Source organism: Microtus ochrogaster, chromosome 4 (assembly GCF_000317375.1).
Source record: "Microtus ochrogaster isolate Prairie Vole_2 chromosome 4, MicOch1.0, whole genome shotgun sequence".
Classification (NCBI taxonomy): Eukaryota; Metazoa; Chordata; class Mammalia; order Rodentia; family Cricetidae; genus Microtus; species Microtus ochrogaster.
The window spans coordinates 81,730,606-81,751,663 of record NC_022011.1 but is presented as its reverse complement, the minus strand read 5'-3'; the positions used below and the strand labels follow the sequence as shown (position 1 = coordinate 81,751,663).

The following is a 21,058-nucleotide window of genomic DNA, read 5'->3' as shown; positions in this document are numbered from 1 at the left end:
GATTCTGCAGGCGTTGGAAGCTAAGGAGACACACAAGGGTTACCCTCCAGGTTAGAAGATGCCCTTTTCCTTACACGCATCTAGCACAGAGTCGTAGGCAAATATCATTCAGATCTAGCCAGTGGCTCTGCAGTCACATCTCTGAGACAAATGCACGCAGAATCCAGGCCCTTGGACCATGGTAGATTGCTTCTGCAAAAATATTACCCTCTAAAACTATGTTCAGGAAAATAAAAGGCAATAATATTTCAGAAAAAGAAAAGAAAAAGATGTGGGGCAAATTTAAGAGGAGCCGCTGATAGACTCTCCAGAAGGGCGTCTGCAAACAAAGCCATTCAAAGCATACCCAGGACTGAAATATCAGTGGTCGGGAAGTTAGTGACTAACTTTCACATTCTAGTAAAAGCATGAGATGTGTTGAGACAAATCACAGGCTCGCACACATTCCCTAAAACGAGGGATCCCTGGAGGCTCCCACTAGACCACTGTATTCTTTTATCAGTTCAGATTCCGGACCAGTTCTTTGCTTAATACATACTTTCCAGTGTCGAGACTTGTTTATTTGTTTATTTCATTGTTGTGTTTTTCGAGACAGGGTTTCTCTGTGTAGCCCTGGTCTTGTCTGTCCTAGAGTTCTCTCTGTAGTCCAGGCTGGCCTCAGATTCAGGAACCCCCCGCCTCTGCCTCCTGAGTGCTGGGGTTAAAGGCGGTGCCACCACATCGTGGCTAGTGTTAAGACCTTTTAAGACTTGAGAGAGACCCATCATGAGGACCACAGCAAGAGTGTCGTGAAGACGTCAGTCACACAGGAACTAACTGGTGCTTACAGATTAACTGGACATCGTCCTCACCTCCTCTCCTGATACAGGCAGTTTGTCACCAAAGCACACACAAATATGGACTGTGAAACTCAACATGACCTGTCTTCTTGGGCGAGAACGGCTCTTGTAATAAAGACACAAGATGGACCACTTGCTTTCCCTTGGAGCTTTCAATTTACCCAGGCCTAGTCATATTCCAAAACACAGTTGTGGTGGTATTGCTACCCACACTGCTTGGAATATTCCACTGAACAATAATGTCCACTGTAACAGGTGCCCAACCACTGCCCGAGTCCAAGGATCTGCCGTCACCAGAAGTGACTGTGTGGCCAACCCTTCCTAAACCCCCTCCTTTGTGCTTGATCCAGTCAAATCTAAAGACAGGGAGTCACAAGTGACAAGTGGTATGGCACTTGTCTAGGGTGCAAGAGGACTGAGGATTTGATCCAGCACGTCAGTCAAACTCCACACACGTTCTCATCTTGAAATTCAGGCTAGGAAATCTCTCCACATTGTTCGCAGCTCCAGACTTCAATTTCATCCGGTTCAAAACAATTTTTAGGTCAAACTAACTTAGGAATTGGAACGGATGTGGGAGGTATTGGCTAGGCACTCAGATAGTTGAGGCCAGGGACACTGAAGGGCTCAGAAACCATTCGGACTTTCTAAAGGCTAACCGATGTGTTTGCGGTCCACGGCTGCCTCTCCTTGACATGGGAGTCTGGGCTCCTTACAGGCTCAGGAGGAAACTGTCAAATGAAATCACATCCAAACGTTCTCCCAAGCTTTGGGGTTAATAGGCTGTTGTGCACATGGGTTAGAAGACAAGATAAATGTGGGTGATTGTAGAAGATCCTGGGCCCACACTCCGATCTCACTATACCCTACAGGTCAGCATTCAAAGCCTGGACCCCTGTAGATGCCTCTGCATGTTGCCACGCATGTCTGTTTCTACATGCAACATGAGATTTCTTTAAAGCCAGCATGGAAGCTGCAGGTCTACTCCCATCGCCATGCTTATCCCTCAGGAACTGTTCAGGAGAGCATTCATGACATCTGCTTGTCTGCGGATTGCTTACTGAGGTCACCTGAGAAGAAATGGTTTCGGTACTATAGAAAATGAAGCAAGCAGTCAGCACTGGTCAGAGAGCAGGGAAACACTGGATAATGCTCTGTTCCACATTAGCTTTGAGGACCTTTCTAATGAGAAGTAAAGATTCAAGAATATAAAAGACTTCATGAGATGAAGGAGGGGTTAGCCAAGGCTGCTGGAGCCCTACCAGGTTACCCCTGCATGTTCCTAGTGAGTGAAAGGCTTAGGATCAGATTTCCCATTTGTTTAAAGACTTTGAAATACTTGCATTACATATATGCACATATTCATACACATATATGTGTGTGTATATATATATATGTATATATATATATATATGTATATATATGGGAGGAGACCTCAGTCTAAGCACAAAACCACTTCCGTGTCGTATTTCCTCACGCACAGTCTGAAAACAACTCCATACAATATCCCTGACGAGTCCGTACACACACTGAGCTGTTCTGTGTAGACATGCGTGAGCACATGTACACGGGGCTGTAGAGGAGCACCAGGGGGAGACCGAGGCGGGGTCTTTTGAGAGATCATTTCTCACCGAGCTCAACACTCACCAATTGACTAGGCCGGCTGGCTAGCGAGCTCCAGGGATCCGCCTGTCTGCACCTCTCCCAGCCCCTGTCACGGCAGGGTTACAGAGGCCTGTGACCAAGTCAGCTTTGTCACGTGGGTACTGGAGACCTGAATGTGAGTCCTGGTGCCTCTGTGGCAGGGACTTTATTGAGTGAGCCATCACTCCATTCCCTGAACTGTGTTTGAACCGCCTGCCATACGGGATCAGATACAGAAGCTTCCATTCCTAGCACCCCAAAGTTTCAGAACTTGAACCGTTTAGGATTTTGAGGTTAGGAGTGCTATCATCCTGCACTAGCATCCCCGTTATCACTGTTTCATAAGCTAGACAAACCCAGACTCAAAGATGTTCAACATCCTGCCCAAATCAGGCCAGTTATAGAAAGAACAGAGACCAGAAACTAGCTGATCTCTTTGCCAAGATACACACGGCCTATTCCTTCTGATCCTTGTAAAAACATACTGATATGTCATTTGACAACACAGGCAGTGTGTAGCCCACAGCCTGCCTGGTAGTCACTCTGTGGGGAGCATTCTGAGTCAGCCGTATGCGGAAGTCCAGCTCCCCACTGGGTCTGCTTCCTGTCTAGTTAGGGTTATTGATGCTGTGATGACACACTATAACCAGAAGCCACTGGGGCAGGGTTTGTGTCACTCACAGTCCCTTATAACAGGGTGGGTACCTGGAGGCAGGAACTGATGCAGAGGCCACAGAGGGATGCTGCTTACTGCCTTACTCCCTCTGGCTTGTTCAGCATGCTTTCTTATATAACCCAGGACTATCAGCCCAGGGGTGTCCCACCACAGTGGGCTGGACCCTCCCCCATCTATCATTAATTAATAAAATACCTTACAGGCTTGCAGAGGTCCAATCTTACAGAGGTTTTATTTATTTTTTTTTTTCAATTTGGGTTCTTCCTCTCAGGTGAGTATAGCCTGTATCAAGTCAACATAAAATTGTTCACATGGACCTCAATCTGAGGGTACCAGTAACTAAATCTGCCCGGGCCTTTGCCGTACAAATCCGCAACTGTCTCAGATGCTGGTACAAAATCAAAAGATGTTAGCAAGCCTCTGGTGACAGGCACCAACCGCCAGGCAAAGGAGGGCCACACGGAGTCATACAAAGGTGAATCAGAAGAGGCCTGAGTCTTGGTAGGCCTAGATTACACATCCTCCACAGCTTTGGGCAATATGTTCCCAGAATCCTCAGTGAAATAGCCACACTCGCCTTTAATAAGATTAATAGCAGAGCACATTTTTAAACATTTATTTGGGGGGACAGCCGCCATGACACACAGGTGGGGGTCAGTGTGTCTACTTGGGGGAGTTGGTTCTCTCTGTCTACCACGTGGGCTTCAGGACTCGAACTCAAGTAGTCAGGCTTGGCAGCAATCCCCTTTGCCAGCTGAGCCATCTTGCCGGAATTAAACAGGAATAAACAATATAAAGGGAACTGTAATCCTCACTCTGTCACAATGCCACACATGCATAGGTTTTCTCCACTCCTAAAAAGCAAATTATATTTTTGCTATTATTTAAACAACAGTAAATCTCTATAGTCATGTTGTATTAAGCTTCATCTAATGACGGCTTTCAACACTTAAATTCCAAGTTTCTCTGTCCCCCCCCCCCCCAGTCTGGATGTCAAGTGGTTTGAATGATCCGCAAAACACTTGAGCTCTCTGGGGGAGCACGTATTCAAAGGAACCCTTCTGGCAGTCCTGCCGTAAATCAAAGAATCCTTTTGTACTGCATCTAATCACCCCTAATTTATCTGCTTTGTGTGTCTGCATTATGGAAAACTCACATCTTAAAGTGGGCGTTCTCACTAGAGCCATTTCAAGTTTGTTTCCTGCCTGCAGTACGAAAATAGGGGTGGGGCCAGGAAAGCCAGGGTTCCGGGGTCGCAAGCGGTTAAGATCGCTGTCCGAGCTAGGAAACTCGCCTGGCAGATGTTCTGGGGGGTCTCAGAGTAACTTAATCGATACACAGATCTGGGCATTGTCGGCGTGAACACATGGGGGCTTCCTTTTCTTTTTCTTTTAATTATTCTGTAATGTTGAAGAGTTATCAGGTATTAGGCCGGGTGTGGTGGCTCATGCTTCTCAACCACGCACTTGGGAGGCAGAGGCAGGTAGATCTCTGAGAGTCTGAGACCAGTCTGGTCTACTGTATAGTAGGGCCCAGACTAGCCAGGGCTATATAGTAAGACCTGGATGAGAAAACAAAAACCAAACCAAACAAACAAAGTACAACCAACATTCCCCCCCCCCAAAAAAAAAGAGTTATGGGGTCTTTTAGTTAGTCAGACTTCACTCATTTCCATATTACTAAGTCAAGAATTAATAATCTCATGTGCTGGGTTATCTTTAAGTGTGTAGATAGGCTCAGAAGCATAGATTCTTACAAAGCAAATGTTTTTTACAGTGTTCACTTTCAACCTATAGGAGACACTTTGCCATTAAGTTCCAGAACGCTTGCATTTAGCTCGTGAGCTTGAATCTGCTCCTGGAACTTACTGAGACCTCTAAGCACGCTTTTAAGTAATAAAGCTGAATGGAACCCAGTTTCAGAGTCAGTCAAGGCATCCAACTGTACGTGTGTCAAAAGGATTTACTGCCAAGCAGGAAGGCAAATACTTCAAGTCCAGTGTGTTCTCTGGCAAACAGCAACAGCGAGGCCGGTTCCTTTCAGAGCATGTCCCTGGCGTTGGCTTCTCAGCCAGCTGAGGGACATCAGACGAGCAGGTTGGGGACAGCTTGCAGAGGATAAACAGGAGTGGGCATTTCTAACCAATCAGGAGGCCACACACACCGAGCGGAGAGCCGGTCTCACCAGTACTGTGCCACTCAGACAAAGGATACAGAGCAACCAAGCTATGTCAGGTGAGTTGCTAAGTCGATTAAAAAGCTCTCTTCCTAAAAAACATCTCAGCCACAGCCAGAGCACAGGCAGGAGTCGGCATGACAACCGATCGCTGACAGCTTGGCACCGTTCACGTCTTCTGGGTGGGGGCCCCCTAAAGCCTCTTTAGAAATATGCCTGACAAATGTCTCCCCGAAATGGTGATGTCACCGAAAACAAAAACAAGGTGGAAGAACTGAGTGGATGGACAGGGGGAGGGGAGGGGAGGAGAGATTGATTTATGCGTCAAATTTGATAAACGAAAATGCCATCCACGAAGGCATCCTTGTTGTAAAGGCAAAGGCAGGGACGACTAAAGGTTCGCTATTTGACCTTAGAGAGAAGAACAATAAGAGTGCTTTTTTCTAAAACCAGAGTAAAATTTGCCAGATAATGGCGCAATGACAGATGAGGGGGTGGGGTGAAGAGAAGACCAAGGCCAAGTGCAGCCCTGATTCTCTGCTCCCAGTGAAATGGCTAAAAATTAAACTCCTGCCTTTTCAAATACGGAGCTGTTTTTCCTGCTTTTCGTGTTCTAACACTGCCCTCTTGTGACCAATATCAGCATTGCAGGCATGGCAGCCCGCAGCTCTCCATTCTAGTCACCAGAAAGCACAGGGACCCTGCTCTCTCCAAAGTTTTGTATTAAGTGCTTTATATACATAGACTCATTAAAGCAGAAACTTTTGGCCTCCGTTAACAGGTTTCTAATTGCACATACTCATACCCAACCAAGTTCCACGAGGAGACCTCAGGGACCTCGGGACTTAGCTGCTGGGTTTGCTCAAATAAAGGCAATAGTGAGCTAAGTGCCACAAAGAAGCACAGGCTTTCACGACCACTGTCCTCTGTGTTTGAAACATGAAATTCTGTCAACAGTCTTTAGGAATTGGTATGGTTAAACATTTGTTACAGTTTGGATGCTTCTAGATTAGTTTAAAAAATAATACATGTTCTTAGGATTTAGATATACCATAGTCTCCCCACCTACAAATCTGCAGGGAAAAACAAGACCTTACACACACACACACACACACACACACATTATGCACACACAAGTTGGGTGCTGTTGTCTGATGTAGTGACTTTTATAAGCCTACTTAAGGTTTATCATGATTTCTTGTTTTTTAATTGTTTTTATTGGTCTATATTTTTTCTCAGCTTCCCTTCCCCGCCCCTTCTACCTTCTCCCATGATCCCTACACTCCCAATTTACTCAGGAGATCTTGCCTTTTTCTACTTCCCATGGGGATTAGATCCACGTATGTCTCTCTTAGGGTCCTCTTTGCTGTCTAGGTTCTCTGGGAATTGTTAGGCTGGTTTTTCTTTACTTTATGTCTAAAAGCCACTTATGAGTGAGTACATATTATATTTGTCTTTCTAGGTCTGGGTGACCTCATTCAATATGTTTTCTAGATCCATCCATTTGCCCACAAATTTCAAGATGCCATTATTTTTTACTGTGCAGTACTCCATTGTGTAAATGTACCACGGTTTCTTTATTCTTTCTTTGGTAGAGAGGCATTAGGGTTGTTTCTGGCTATGACAAATAATGCTGCTATGAACATAATTGAGCACATGTCCTTGTGGTGCAATTGAGCATCCTTTGGGTACATACCCAAAAGTGGTATTGCTGGGTCTTGAGGTAGGTTGTTTCCTAATTTTCTGAGAAATAGCCATACTGATTTCCAAAATAGCTGTACCAGTTTGCATTCCCACCAGCAATGGAGGAGCATTCCCTTTATCCCACATCCTCTCCAGCATAAGCTGTCATCAGTGCTTTTGATCTTGGCCATTCTTATAGGTGTAAGATGAAATCTCAGAGTTGTTTTGATTTGCATTTCTACCTAAACCGAGAACTCTCGACAGATTTTTTTTTGTTTATAACACTTTATACTGTTCGCTTCTAGCCCTAATCCATTAACATATTAATGAAAAACACATTCCTATAGTTCACCAGAGTGGGACTTCCCAGCCCAAGTATGCAGACCTGAAAGTACCTGAGGTTCTGGGGCTTGATTTTGGTGATGGGCTCTGATGTCCCTGGAGGTACAGACAGGTATCCCTGAGGAACTGGAAAGGCTAGTCCTCAACAAGATCCCCATGGCCAAGTAGAACTCTTCATGAATATGTGAGCCATGTTGGGACTCCATTGGCAGAGGATGCTGCCTGTAGGCATGCCCCCTTGTTTGCTGGTCACAGTTTTATAAGACAGAGTAATGGCCAAAGTCGAAAGGTTGCCTGAGAAGCTAGGGGACATGCCTCTAACACTGCGCATTTCAGTGAGCCTGGGTTTTGGTTGATGGCGAGAGGGTTAAACATGGTGTATGCAAAGATAGAAGTGAGGGTTTGCAGGTCTCTGGAAGTTCCTCAGCACAAGATGAACAGAAGCCACTCTGCATTTCCCAGAATTCGTAAGGCAAACATGGTTTCAAGGTAGCCATGCAGAAATGAGAGCAAGAGCTTCAGCTCCTCGGGGAAGGTCTCTGGATGGCGGATCATGTCCCTGCCATCCCATCCAGGGGCTTTCTCCCTCCATCCAGGCTGCTCTGGAAGCCTTGATCTGGCGGAACTCCGCTGCCCAGAAAGCAAGGCTGCAGAAGGAGGGTGTGTCTCTGGGATCCAGCAGGGAAAGGAAGAATGTAATTGATTGAGAAGTGAGCTGTACGGCTCTCAACAGGATCTGGGGTCTTCAGAGACAGAGTGAGGTTGTGGGCAGCAGTTCCTACCTTTCCCTCCCTACCTGCACCCCCCACCCTCTTCCAGGTGGCTGTTGAGCTGATCAGTGGGACCAAGCCTGTGCTGGGAGGTAAGCCATCCCGTGGCCTGAACCCCAGTGGCCTGTCTTCATCCTCCCCACGAGCAAAGGGCCTGGAGCTCATAGACCCACCCATCCCCTGAATAATTTTCAGTTTTCTACAATGTGGGATCAGTGGATTTCTTACGGTGATCTCAGGTATCTGCGATTCACTGAGCAGCCATGAACGCACACTGCCCCTAGATCTCCTAGAGACTGCTGAGGAAATTTTGGACACCTCGAAAGGCCGCGCATGGTGACTAACGTTGACAATGGCAAAGAAAGGACACGGGGGTTACAGGAATCCTGGTGGCCTCTAGCTCTTCAGCTTCCCACTCTGTCATCCTAAGGAGACCATGCTTTCTCTACGGACAGGCGTGGCACAGCACACAGGGGTCTGTCTACAGGGACAGGCCCTGTGAACACTGAGGGTTCCCACCACTTGTGTGGGGGACGACGCCAATGAAAAGCGAGTACAACCTATACCCTAGGGCCCAAGAGCTCAGTACAATCCATCTACACCATAGGGTGACGAAGACGCTGCTGGTTAATGAGCACAGCTGGGGGCGATGGAAAGGAGAAATAGGATGCTCAGGAAGGTGAGAGGAGCTTATGAGGCAAATAGAATATTTATATATGCATCCTTTAACTCCCCCATCACTACATAAAATAGGGTAACTTTCATTTTAAAAAGGTATCAAATCAATAATACCCAATACATGTATAGCATAAGTAATACTTTGTCAGAACTTGGGCCCATCCCTTCGGGACATCACCGCCCACTTCTTCACCCAAGTCAAGGTCCTTCCTTTCCCCAGCTGCCCACACAACCCATCAGCATCCTTTCTAGTGAATTCGCCTCTGCCCTATAGCCTGCTGTCTGTCCCTCAGTTTCCTCCCCTTGTCTACCTCACTCCAACCTGGGTGTCCTGTGGAACGCTGGGCCATGCTGGTTTAACTGCACGTCACTAGATCTACGAGGTGTTCAAGAAAGAGAAGGTGGGTGTGGAGGTTCGGGACCAGGGCTCTGGGTTGGCATCACATGCAAAGAAGTGGCTGGAGGAGCCAAGGGGAAGCTGCCACTTCCAACAACGGTGATCCTAGCTACCCTCACTTCTATTCTTCCCTCTTCCCATCCTTGGGACATTCCTTATGTGATGTGGGATTGCCCTCTGTCTGCTGTGAGTATGTTTCATTGCCATTGGTTAATAAAGAAGCTGCTTTTGGCCAATGGCTTAAGAGAGTAAAGGCAGGTAGAAAATCTGAACAGAGATGGAGAGAGAGAGTAGGCGGAGTCGAGGAGGCGCCATGTAGGGGCCGAAGGAAACAGATAGACCCTGGAACTTTACCTGGTAAGCCACAGCCTTGTGGTGATACACAGATTAGTCGAAATGGGTTGATTTAAGATGTAAGAATTAGCTAATAAAAAGCCTAAGCTAATAGCCAAGCAGTGTTGCAATTAATATAGTTCATGTGTGATTATTTTGGGTCTGGGTAGCCGGGAAAGGAACGAGCGGCCTCTAATTACAATTATGATCCAGGACTATAAGCCCCAGCATCACAGGGAACTGACTGCCACACCTAATGGGCATCAGCACATCAGTGGGATCAAATGAATGCCACCAGAACTCTCAAGAAAACAAGAGGTGAGTGCAGGGAGTGGCCCTTGAGATGGGCAGAGGATGCTCAGTGCACAGCTGCCTGTAGGTGGCGCTCCTGAACCAGAAGTCAGTCTTGCTCTTTGCTTACCATTCTGGTCCAGAAAGCGGCTAATGCACCCACACACAGGGGCTGGAACTCGGGGTGCATTGGGGAACTTGTCTTTGTGCCCTTTCTGACTTAGTGAAAAGACAGACAAACAGCAGAGAGAGGGTCTTAGAGAAAGAAAATGGAGACGCAGGCTTGCAGAGAAAGGCTGCCCTCCGCTCTCGCGATAACTTGAGCCTGAACAGATTTCTGCTCGATCCTCTCTTGTTTTCCTTCAGTCCTTGTAACCGGTTCTCCTTCTCTTTCACCACGTCCCACCCCTCACCCTCCACCTACTGTGTGGGCAGCGGGAAGAATAGAAACTTTGGACGACGTCAGACCTGAATCCAAAGTTGATCCGCAGCTCTGCGGCCCCAGGAGAGTTGGAACCACTGTCACGGAGCCCTGTGACCAAGTCTATGGTACACCAGCATCTAAATGCTGAAGATGAGGCCTGTCGCATACACAGATGTAAGGGATAGAGTGCTATAATAGATTTTCTAGGCAAACCTAGTGGTAATTTCCTCGGGTAAGCACTAGATGTTGTAAAGTCTTTTTGGATGTGATTAATATTACTGTAAGTAAAATTTAAATTTATTCCCTTTTATGTGTTAGTTGAGGGGGACACAACATACCACAGGACACATGGGGAGGTCAGAGGACCGTTCTGTGGAATTCAATCCCTCCTTCCCCCTTTTGCAGAGGTCCCAGAGAACAAACTGGGTACTCCAGGCTTGTACAATGAGCATTTTTACCGGCTTAGTCAACTTCCTACCCATAAATAAACTTCAGAGAAAGTAAATTACCTTTCTCAACGTAGGTGGGCCTTACCCCAACCAGCTGACAATCTTTAGAACAAATCTGTTCCACTTGGGGTTCCCCATAGAAGAAAAAAGGGTCCAGCCTCCATGCTGAAGAAGGCAGCCCCAGCTCTTATCTCCGCCCCTCTACCTTCATGCCCCCCACCTTCCCCACCCCTAGCAGCTGCCCTAGGCATTGGGGTTCGCCAAGCCCCATGATCCTGGGAGCCAACTCGTTAAAATCAATCCCTCTCTCTGCCTCGCTGTCTCTGTCCTCCCTTCCTCTTTCTGACTCTCGCTCTGACTATTGCCTACCAGGGGTGACGATGCAAACAATTCAGCTGTTTCCAGATCCAATGGGAAACTGAGGCAGCTGATAAAAGTCAAAGCCCTCTCTGAAATCCAAGGAAACCCAGTCCTGAGAGAGAATAGGAGACAAGCCAACACAGCTGGGGGCTGCGGGCTGCAGGCCGCGTCTGGTGGATCCTCTGCACTGTCACACTGGGGAAATGCCTGTGGGGCAAGGGTGATGTGGGCACCAGAGGGGAGAGAAACCATGCGCAGCAGTGGACCTGACACAGGAAACCAACTGGGTTCCAACCCCATGCCACCATCAGTCTTTTCGGATGCCACTGCAGATCTGAGAGGGTAACTGTGGGCTGGAGAGATGGCTCTGTGGTTAAGAGCACTTGTTGCTCTTTCAGAGGACCTGGGTTCATTTCCCAGCACCCACACGGTGGCTCACAACCATGGATAACTCTAGTTCCAGGGGATCTGATGCCCTCTTCTGACTTCTTCCAGTATCAGGCATGCATGGGGTACACCGGCTTACATGCAGACAACACAATAAATCAATCAATCAATCAATCAATCAATCTTATTTAAGGAAGAAAAGAGAGAATGATTGCCCACAAGTCCCTACAAAATGTAAATCTCAAATTTAGAATAACAAATATTTTCTCATTTGAAGTGTGCTGCCAAAAAGGGCTCAGAAACTGTCTTAACTTATACATTTAGTGTGTGTGTGTGTGTGTGTGTGTGTGTGTGTGTGTGTGTGTGTGTGTATGTGTAGGCCAGAGGTTTCAGTGTTGGGTGTCTTCCTCCATTGGACTCCACCTTATTCATCAAACCAGGGTCTCTCATTGAATCTGGAACCCATCAAGTCACTGGCCAATATGCTCTAGTGATTGGCTTGCCTCTGCCTCCCTCTGGGAATTATAGATATATATGGCTGTACCAGGCTTTTAAGTGGATGCTGGGCCTCCAAACCCGGGTCCTTGTGTCTATAGAGCAGACATTTTCCTGACGAGCCATCACCCTAACCCAGCAGAGAGAGGTCGTGAAGTGCGTCTGCGTCAGCCACTCTCCCCTGCATCTCGAGCTCCTAGGAGGCCCATGAGGGTCAGTGATACACAGAAAAAGTCACAGCACAAGGGAGGCAGAGAACACTCTTCCTTCTGGTGCTCACCTCACCTTCTACAGCAAGGATGCACCTGTCTATCCCCCTGCAGTAGAACTGTCTGCACTTCTCAGGAGACAGCCAGCTGGTGCATTTCTGCACTGAATGTTCCAGCTCCCAACACCAAGCTCACATCGCACAAGCCTTTCAATGTCTGTGACATGGCTAAAGAACGGAATTCAACAAGCACTTAACGTGGGGAAGTAGATTTGAAAAGGTGTCCGAGAAAATAGCATGGTAGATGAGGTCATGAACTTGAGAAGGAGTGGGGGAGGGACACAAGGAGCTGGAATGGGAAGGGGGGGAGGAAATGGTGTAAATACAGCACTCACGTATGAAATTCTCAAAAAATAAACATCAAGATAACTCAAAACAACATAATAAAGCATCTATCAGTTTTTTTTAATGACAGGGGAGATTACCTGGTGGCTGCTAGTCTCAGAAACTTTAACATCCAAAGACCCGGCTAGGACGGCGTACCAGTTGGTTCCAATATCACCTTGGCGAAATACTGGAAAAGAAACAGTGATGTAAACATACCATGTACAGGTTTGCTTGTTTGTTTGTTTAACCAGATAAATCTTCACTGGGTATTACAAGCATGGCTTATTCTCAACCTTCCCTCTCTGCTCCCACAAGGACACAACACGGCTTTCCTCCATGTCACCACAAAGCTTATCCTATAGATTCAACATCCTCAGAAGCAGATGCCCTATCTACAGAACACTCCCACAAGGGGAGCTGCAATAACTAACTGATCATCCTGACTGCAGGAAGATCCATTGGCCCCACATAGTGACGCAAGCCTTTAACCCTGGCACTTGGGAGCAGAGGTAGCTGGATCTCTGTGAGTTGGAGGCCAGCCTGGTCTACCGAGTGAGTTCCGGGACCAGGGCTACACAAAGCATTGACTGTAAAGATTCACTAACATTCTGTGAGACTTACTTTAAATACACTTCACGGCAGTGTGACGCTTGGAAGCTGTGAGTCTAAATGGAGACGGGGCTATTTGACTGCCACACTAAGCCATCCAACTTCACGGCTCTGTATTAAAGGCAAAAGCACTGTGACGGCATACCCAGAGTCCCAGCACTCAGGAGGCTGAGACAGAAGAGGACCATGGGTCTGTGGCCTGCCCAAGGGATATCGCAAGACCCTGCCAGTAAGTAAACAAGTTAATAAATAAATAAATGCATGTAATGTGTTTTGAAGACTAATGGGCTTCCTTTTAAACTGACCAATGGACGGCTGACTTTATTTATAACACTGTAAGGACAGGGTCGTTGCTTTTCTGTTTATTTTCTGACTTCACTGCATTTAGGCATTTGACTATGATCCTCACCTGAAGTTTCTGAACCTGAACTGTCTCTGAGTTTGCAATCTTAGAGAAAGACCTTTTAGATATTAGCTCACATAACCTTGAAAATCATTGGAAGGGCTGGAAAGATGGCGCAGCAGCTAAGAGCACTTACTGTTCTTCCAGAGTTCAGTTCTGAGCACCCTTGTCAGACAACCACATGAAACTCCAGCTCCAGGGGACGCAACATCCTCCCCTGATCTCAGAAGGCCCTGGCACACACACACACACACACACACACACACACACACACACACACACACACACACACGGTCTTCTTCAGCCAAGCCAGATTCTATGCAAGTCCACACCCTCATCTACAGGAGGCCTGGTCCAAGAGCTCCTGCCCTCGTCCCACTGGCATGGTGAAGATTATTCTAGTCAATCCTGGACATCTCATCAGCTTTGCCAGGGACTGCTCTGGACTTTAGCCACGGAGTACAACTCTGGCCAGTGACACCGCACAGGAAGTCTGCTGGGGGACTCGGGAGACACAGTCCTTCAGCGAGGATTTGGGCTGTGGACCCAGAAGACCTCCACTAGCTGCAGCCGCCTGAGGCACATGCCAACCCGTGAGGTAAAGGGGGAGACTCAGGGGGACCAGAAGCCCTTCTCTACCAGCTACGAATCATCTCACCTCAGGGCGTTCATAGATGAGAAACATTTTTTTTCTTCTGGAATGAGTCATTGGTTATTCAAGGCAGTTGGATGGAAGTGTTCTGTTAGTGAAGCATAAAACACACCTAGAAATGGGGAGATGCTGCTTTCTCAACGCAAAGAAAAACACCCTAAAAATGTAGTGTTCACCCTGTTGTTTCATCCTCTCTGCCTCTGATTCACACAGGATGGATAACATTTATTACTGTTCAAAACATAGCTAACAGCATTAGATAAGAAAGCTTTGTCTGCAGCCCAGCCACATCCTTCCTGGATTAAAAAAGACCGGTATTTGAATCTCTAAGGACACAGTTAAATGAATGTGTCTGTCTATCCTTCCTAAGGATACAGTTAATGAATGTGTCTGTCTGTCCTCCCATCTGGAGAGTGAGCTGCTGCCCCGCGGGTAGGGATAACAATGCCCCCCACTGTGAACATAAAAGCGAGAAGCAGAGTAAACACAGAGGAGAGATGTCAGCTCACTTGGAAGCTCGGACATCTGTCAGACGACTCTGTGGGTGCTGTCTGTCCCCACACGGCAGACACGAATGAGCACAAACCACACAAGCACATGCCATAGGAGTTCCAGGGCTTACGTGTTATTCCTTTCTCCAGGTTCTCATAATAACCGCATAAACAAATCTGATGGAGAAGGTTTGGGTGGAATTTCTCAAAAGCTTTCACTTCTTTCAGGCGTGTAAAAATTATGTCCACATCTTCACTGGATCGCTCCAACGGCCTGCAGGGTAGAGACAGAACCTGTTAGGTCTTAGTGAAAAGTAGGCCACAAGGTGTAACTCTAATTACAATTGCTTGTTTATCCATGATGAGACAGGGTCTCTAGTAGCCTGGTCTGCTGTAGAAGTTAACTCGATTCATGAAATAACCAGGCTAGCTTAAAGGATAAACAATTATATTTTTATTTATCATAAGGGGAAACTCACACCACAGGAACAGAAAGTCCAGGCTCTGCTCGGTTGCAATGGGATCACACAGAGAGAGGGCAGCTGGTCCATGAACACATGTTTTTCTCTGGGTCCCAGAAGCCACATCTCATCCTTGGATCCACCTCTTAAAGATAACTGGCTAACAAGGTTTCCCATCAGTTTGCCTGAACTCAGAATGTAGGCAAGGATGACTTTGAACTGCTTATCTCCTCCCTCTACCTCCCAAGTGCTGGGTTACAGCCCTGTGCCATGAAGTTAGGCGGCTATCCCAAGTGTTCGCTCCAAATATTTAGTCCCCTATTCCCACCATAGGCATTTCTCTCTGTGTCCATCTTAAGGCCTTTCTGTTGCAAACAGCTAGGGCTGGTCGCTCAGGGTCAAGACAACCAGACTGAAAGCAAACATGCGCAGTCCTGGCTAGCCCAGCTGATTCCCACAGAGAAGGAATGGAGGAGATTTCCTGTGGAAAAATGGAGACCTGGGATGTACAGTGCCCAGAGGCTCAGACAACCACGTACTGGAAGAGCCGGGGATCCACAGACATCACTAGTACTGCAAAACTTCAAGGTGACCATGCTGAGACCTTTAAGAGGCCATGAGGGTTGTGCCCTCATGAAAGGACCATGCTGCTGCCATGGCAACGAGTTCCTAGTAAAACTATGAGTGTGGTACTTTTGCCTCTTCTCCAGGCCTTTTCTCTTTGACTTCTGCATGGCTGATGCTGTTCGCCTTCTTTCTGTCCACCATGGGTGTATGCAGCAAGAAGGCCCAGCAAGTACGATTTCCTCCCATCTTCTAATGGATCACCCAGAGTGCAGAACTGTGACGGATACTTTTTTCTCCATAAATTACTTAGTCTGTGGTATTTTGTTATAGCAGATAGCATCTCAAGGTCCCTTTCCATCTACCACCCATAGAGGACTTCTAGACTCCCTGTTAGAAACAAAACCCTTGAGGCTCAGGACTTTGAAATGAGCTAGAACTATGTGAGTGAACACAATGCTGCCCAGAGAGAGTGTGTGAGCTGGAGGGAAGCATTTTACTGCTGCACGCCTGACAGCAGGGCATCCCCAGAGGGCATCGAGTGCGGTGGGTACATGTCACACTGTTGACACCCGCAGGAAGTCAGGCCACTGCCACAGGAGGCCTGGGATGGGCCCAAAGCAAGGCCAAAATGGAAAGGACCCCTAGAGGAATCACAAGGCAGGAGAGTTGGAAACCACACCCATGTGCTGGATTCTGTCTTCATGGGAAAAACAAGAAGAGATGAGGGTCCCTCTGCCCTCACCAAGGAGAGAAGACACCCGTGTTTATTCCCCCTGAACAAACACGGCTTTTATTAGGAAAGCAGGCCAGAGCAGCAGAAAGTTGCTGGCCAAATGCTCCAAAGGAGAGACTGAACACTCAAGGGCAGCCGGAGCAAAACATACTTCCATAACGTTCAGAGTGAGCCAAAAGATCGACAAGGTTCAAATCTAGACTCTGGGTCACAAAAGACATCAGTGGCTTTGTGATGTCGCCCATTGCTAAACATTTAAGTTCCCCAAACAGTGAAAAATGAAGATTTTTTAGTTAAAACATTTAGAAAGTACATTTCTTTATTCTGCATCCATGTCTGTGCCACCTGTGTATTTGTGCGTGCATATGTTTATGCAATGCTGGAGCCTGGGCCCAGAGCCTCCTGCATGCTAGTCACTCTGCCAAGTATGCTAGCCCATTGTTGTCATCTGCAAATATCTCCTGACAATTAGTGTATATATTTCAGAACCCTGGACAGAAGGTCAGCTAAATACACTCGAATTAAAATGACTTTGTGGCTCAGTTTGACTTTTCATTTCAACAGGAAGTGAATATAAAAAAAGATATTTCTCTCCTTTAATGAGCAAAGCTAAACTAACTCATGTGAGCTCCATAGATCACACAAGGTTAGAGAAGCTATTGCTACTACTACCAGTACCAACGTCAACATGGCCATTAGTCACTAAGACCTTTAAAAGGAGCATCTAATGAGGGGCTGAGGAAATGATCTGTGGATGAGGTGAGATCCAGACCCAGTGAGAGACCCTGCCTCAAAAATCAGGGTGGAGAATTATAGAGGAAGATAGTAGATGTTGACTTCCAGCCCCCATATAGTCACGCATGCATGCGCGCGCGCGCACACACACACACACACACACATACACAGAGAGAGAGAGAAAGAGAGAGAGAGAGAGAGAGAGAGAGAGAGAGTATTTAATGAAAGCAATGAATACAGAGCTTGAGATTTTTTTTTTAGACATGTGTGTATTCTTTCCTTTTATAACCATAAGATCTTAAACAATACGTACTTAGCAGTCTCAGCCTTTCTAACACTTAGCTTTTCAAAGGGTTTTGACACCTATAAAAATTTTTGATCCTTGTGGCCAATTAGATAAAGCTCATAAAATGAATTCCATTTTACTCTCAAAAACATTTAGACATGAAAGTCAGGCAACTCCAAGGATGCTGAAATCATATATATTTATAGTGCCAGGGATGACGTAGAGATGTCAAAGGTCTTTGAAACTCAAGCTGTTTGCCACTTATCAGGTTATCATCTTAATTATCCAATTATTAACCACTCACAACACTGTTTACTTCTTCCTAATTGCAAGTTTTTCCAACAATGTCAATGAAATTCAGAAAGAAGGAGCTGATGATGGTTCATTCAATCTGCATATATTTACGAAGGAAGTAGTAAAGCCATCTGATAACATAGATCATGTCTGTGTGCCCAGTATGTGGGGGGGGGGGGGCATCTGTGCACAAACAGCAATTCCTAATACAAGGACAAGAAAGAAATTCAGAAAAGAGATGTCACTGTGGGTAGAATTCTATCAAGACCTCATGAGTACATTGTTGTGAAAAGCCCTAAAATCGCCCCCTTCTCATTTCTCCTTTTGTAACTACAGCATCACCGGCTAGCAACTGAGTCGGTAAGTTTGTGGATATCACTTCACATTTTCCCAAGAGAGCCCTGCTCTCCTGGCTCCTCCCCTGTTCCTTTCTTATTTATTCACTACAAGTGTGCTTGCATGCATACCTATGTATGTACACGTACACAAGTTGACACACAGATATAGAGATGGAGACACGGACACACACCTGTCAAATGAACACACATCAACTCAGTTGTCAAAATTTTCCTTTGTCTGTGAGCCTTGATTCAGCTACTGAATTTGCAGCTACCCTTAACTAAGGCATGAAGGGCTTCCCAGTCTTTTCAAGAGCTGTCCACCTGCCTCCGGGAAGCAGAGCCCAGAGAGTGGGCAGAGTCCCACTCGGTAGCCAGACCACTTGCGTTTTACATCACTATAAAACAAAGACAAACGAGCCCTTCTAGATCCAAATTTAAGAAACATTAGTTATTAATCCTTCCTGTCAACCGCTGTAACGCTTCTGTTTACAATTAGAATTCACATTTTACTATCTCTCCTACTTTGTAAGACTTTAGGCGAATCTTTTCCTCTCACCCCACCTTGCAAAACCTACATGCAAATATTTTAACACTCCCCCTCCCTACAATACACCCCTGGTAAAAACTTCATCTACACAAAGGCCCTGCTGCATACTTGGATCTTAAATGACTCAAGCAGCCCCCACTCCTTCCCACTTTCCTTCATTCCTTTTGTGCCAATTCTTTTCTAACTAGCCAATCGTGAAAGACTGTGAAGTCAGATCCCAGCCACAGTCACCGCGTACATTAGACTTAAAAGCCCAGCTGACTTCCTGTCCCTGCACGCTTGCTCCCCTGCTTTGGTGAGTAGCTGATTAGAAGGGAAGTTCTTTCTTGTTGAACTGCTTTCATTGGAGTGGTGGTCTCTCCATGACCCTGGGCTTATTTCTAACAAAATGAGAACAGAGGCTGTGATAGGAGCTCATGAAGACCACCATTTTGGCCTTGAGCGAAGGTAAGGAGGCCCACATACCTTTGCCTCCCACTTGACACAGCTGCTATGTCACAGGTCCCACGGGGGACTGAAAGCCACTTCTCTGTGTCCCTTGAAAAATCTCACTGTTACCTGGAGGCCAGGACCAGCCCTGGTCAGGCTTAAATGAGTTGGGGACGCCTGAGCGAGTGGAGAGGAAGAAGGCCTTTTTGACCATGTTCTGTCCTGTCTTTTATTTCTTGACATTTAAACCACAATGCAAAATCAAAGTACAGCCTCATCTGAGGGCTGGAGATGTAGCTCAGTTTGCCTGGCATGGACAGGTTTGATGCCCAATACAGAACAGGCCGCATCGACGTTGGACACCCAATCCCAGACATCTTCTCTGACTGTGCCCTAGTATCTGAGGTCAGTATTGTACCATCAGGCTGGGCACACACCCCAGACACAGGTTCTGCAGACGCCAGCTGAACTAGACCCCCAGTGCACAGAATAGAACTGTGAAATCCATGTGCCCTGCTAGCATTCGGGGAAAACTTAGTTTCTTTCAGTTCCTGACACTCTGGAGGAGCATCCAGGATGAGTCAGGTACCAGATGCTTTCTAAATGTTTCAGGCTAAATCAGAACGAGTGACTTTTCTTCTACGTGAGTCACAGAAGACTCAGCAAGAGATTGTCATGAGGCTGGCGCACTCGGGGCCTTGGGCTGTGAGAATCGGATGTTCCTGACAATCTTTACTCTTGTTTACTTGCTTCTCTTTTGTCTGTCTGTCTGTCTTTCTGTCTGTCTGTTTTGGAGTCAAGGTCTCATAGAGCAGGCTCACATGGAATTTCCTAAGTAGCTCAAGTTGGCTTTGAACTCATGATCTTCCCTCCCCAGTGTTGGGTTATAGGTATGAGCCACCACACCTGTCTACTAATTATACCATTCTTGAACAAAGATAAGGGAAGCCATGCATTTCATTCTATAGAATTCCATGTATTCTATTTTGAAGCCAATGGTGCAGGGCAGCACAACCCTGAGTTAATCAACCTTGTCTATACCAAGGCAACAAAGCTGACTTTAGTTAGCGTGAGCCAATGATTTTCAAGTTTGTATCATCTGGACCTGTGTGAAGCATGGGCCACACAGCCAGCAGCAGCAGCAGCAAAGGGAAGCAGTGATGTACGACGTCCTTCTGTATATGTGTTGCTTTATTGGTTGATGACTAAAGCTGTTTTGGCCAATGGCTTAGCAGAGCAAGGCAGGCGGGAAATCCAAACAGAATATAGAGTGAGAGTAGGCAGAATTAGAGAGATGCGCTTCCAAAGGAGAAGAACACACAGACTCGTGGTGATACACAGATTAATAGAAATGGATTAATTTAAGATATAAGAACTAGCTAGAAATTTGCATGAACCATTGGCCAAACAGTGTTGTAATTAATATAGTTTCTGTGTGATTATTCGGGTCTGGGCAGCCAGGAAATGAATGAGCAGTCTCCGTCTACAAAACAGAATTTAGCACAGAAGTTTGAAAAAGACTCTTTAACTGAACCAGCTTTTGGGAATTTTGAGTTCGCTCTGTAGCCCTTGGAGCTTTTTAACCGTTTGTTTGAGTCCCTGCTCTTCATGGCACACTCCTGGCTTAATGCTGCCTTCCCATTAGCACCAAGTATCCCACAGCACCTGCTACTGGTGCCCCTGTTCTTGACAGCCTGAAGAACACAAAGGAAGGGTGAGCAAAGATGCTAAGCTGGGGCTCATTTCATCAGATCATGAATCTCTTACTGAGTCATTAGCCAATAGCGGAGTGCAGTCCTGTAGTTGTGGCTGGCTGTGGTACTTAGAATGAGAGTAGCTCCCATAAGCTTATATATTGAAATACTTGGTCCCTAGTTGGTGGAATTGTTTGGGAAGGATTAGTAGGTGTGGCCTTGCTGGAGGAGGTCTAGCATTAGGTGCAGACTTTGATTTTATATATATATATATATAT

The 21,058-nt window shown here is 46.5% G+C and overlaps 1 protein-coding gene across 2 annotated transcripts in view; it reads right to left on the bottom strand.

Moving 5' to 3' along the window:
* Rapgef4 (Rap guanine nucleotide exchange factor 4) overlaps window positions 1-21,058 on the bottom strand; it is a 260,996-nt gene that overhangs the window by 210,055 nt on the left and 29,883 nt on the right. For both annotated transcript variants that reach the window (XM_005346569.3, XM_005346570.3), the window contains exons 2-3: window positions 14,825-14,967; window positions 12,637-12,725 (exon numbers count right to left, since the gene is read on the bottom strand). In XM_005346569.3, the coding sequence (XP_005346626.1) occupies window positions 12,637-12,725; window positions 14,825-14,967 (232 nt within the window). The remainder of the gene's footprint in view (window positions 1-12,636; window positions 12,726-14,824; window positions 14,968-21,058) is intronic.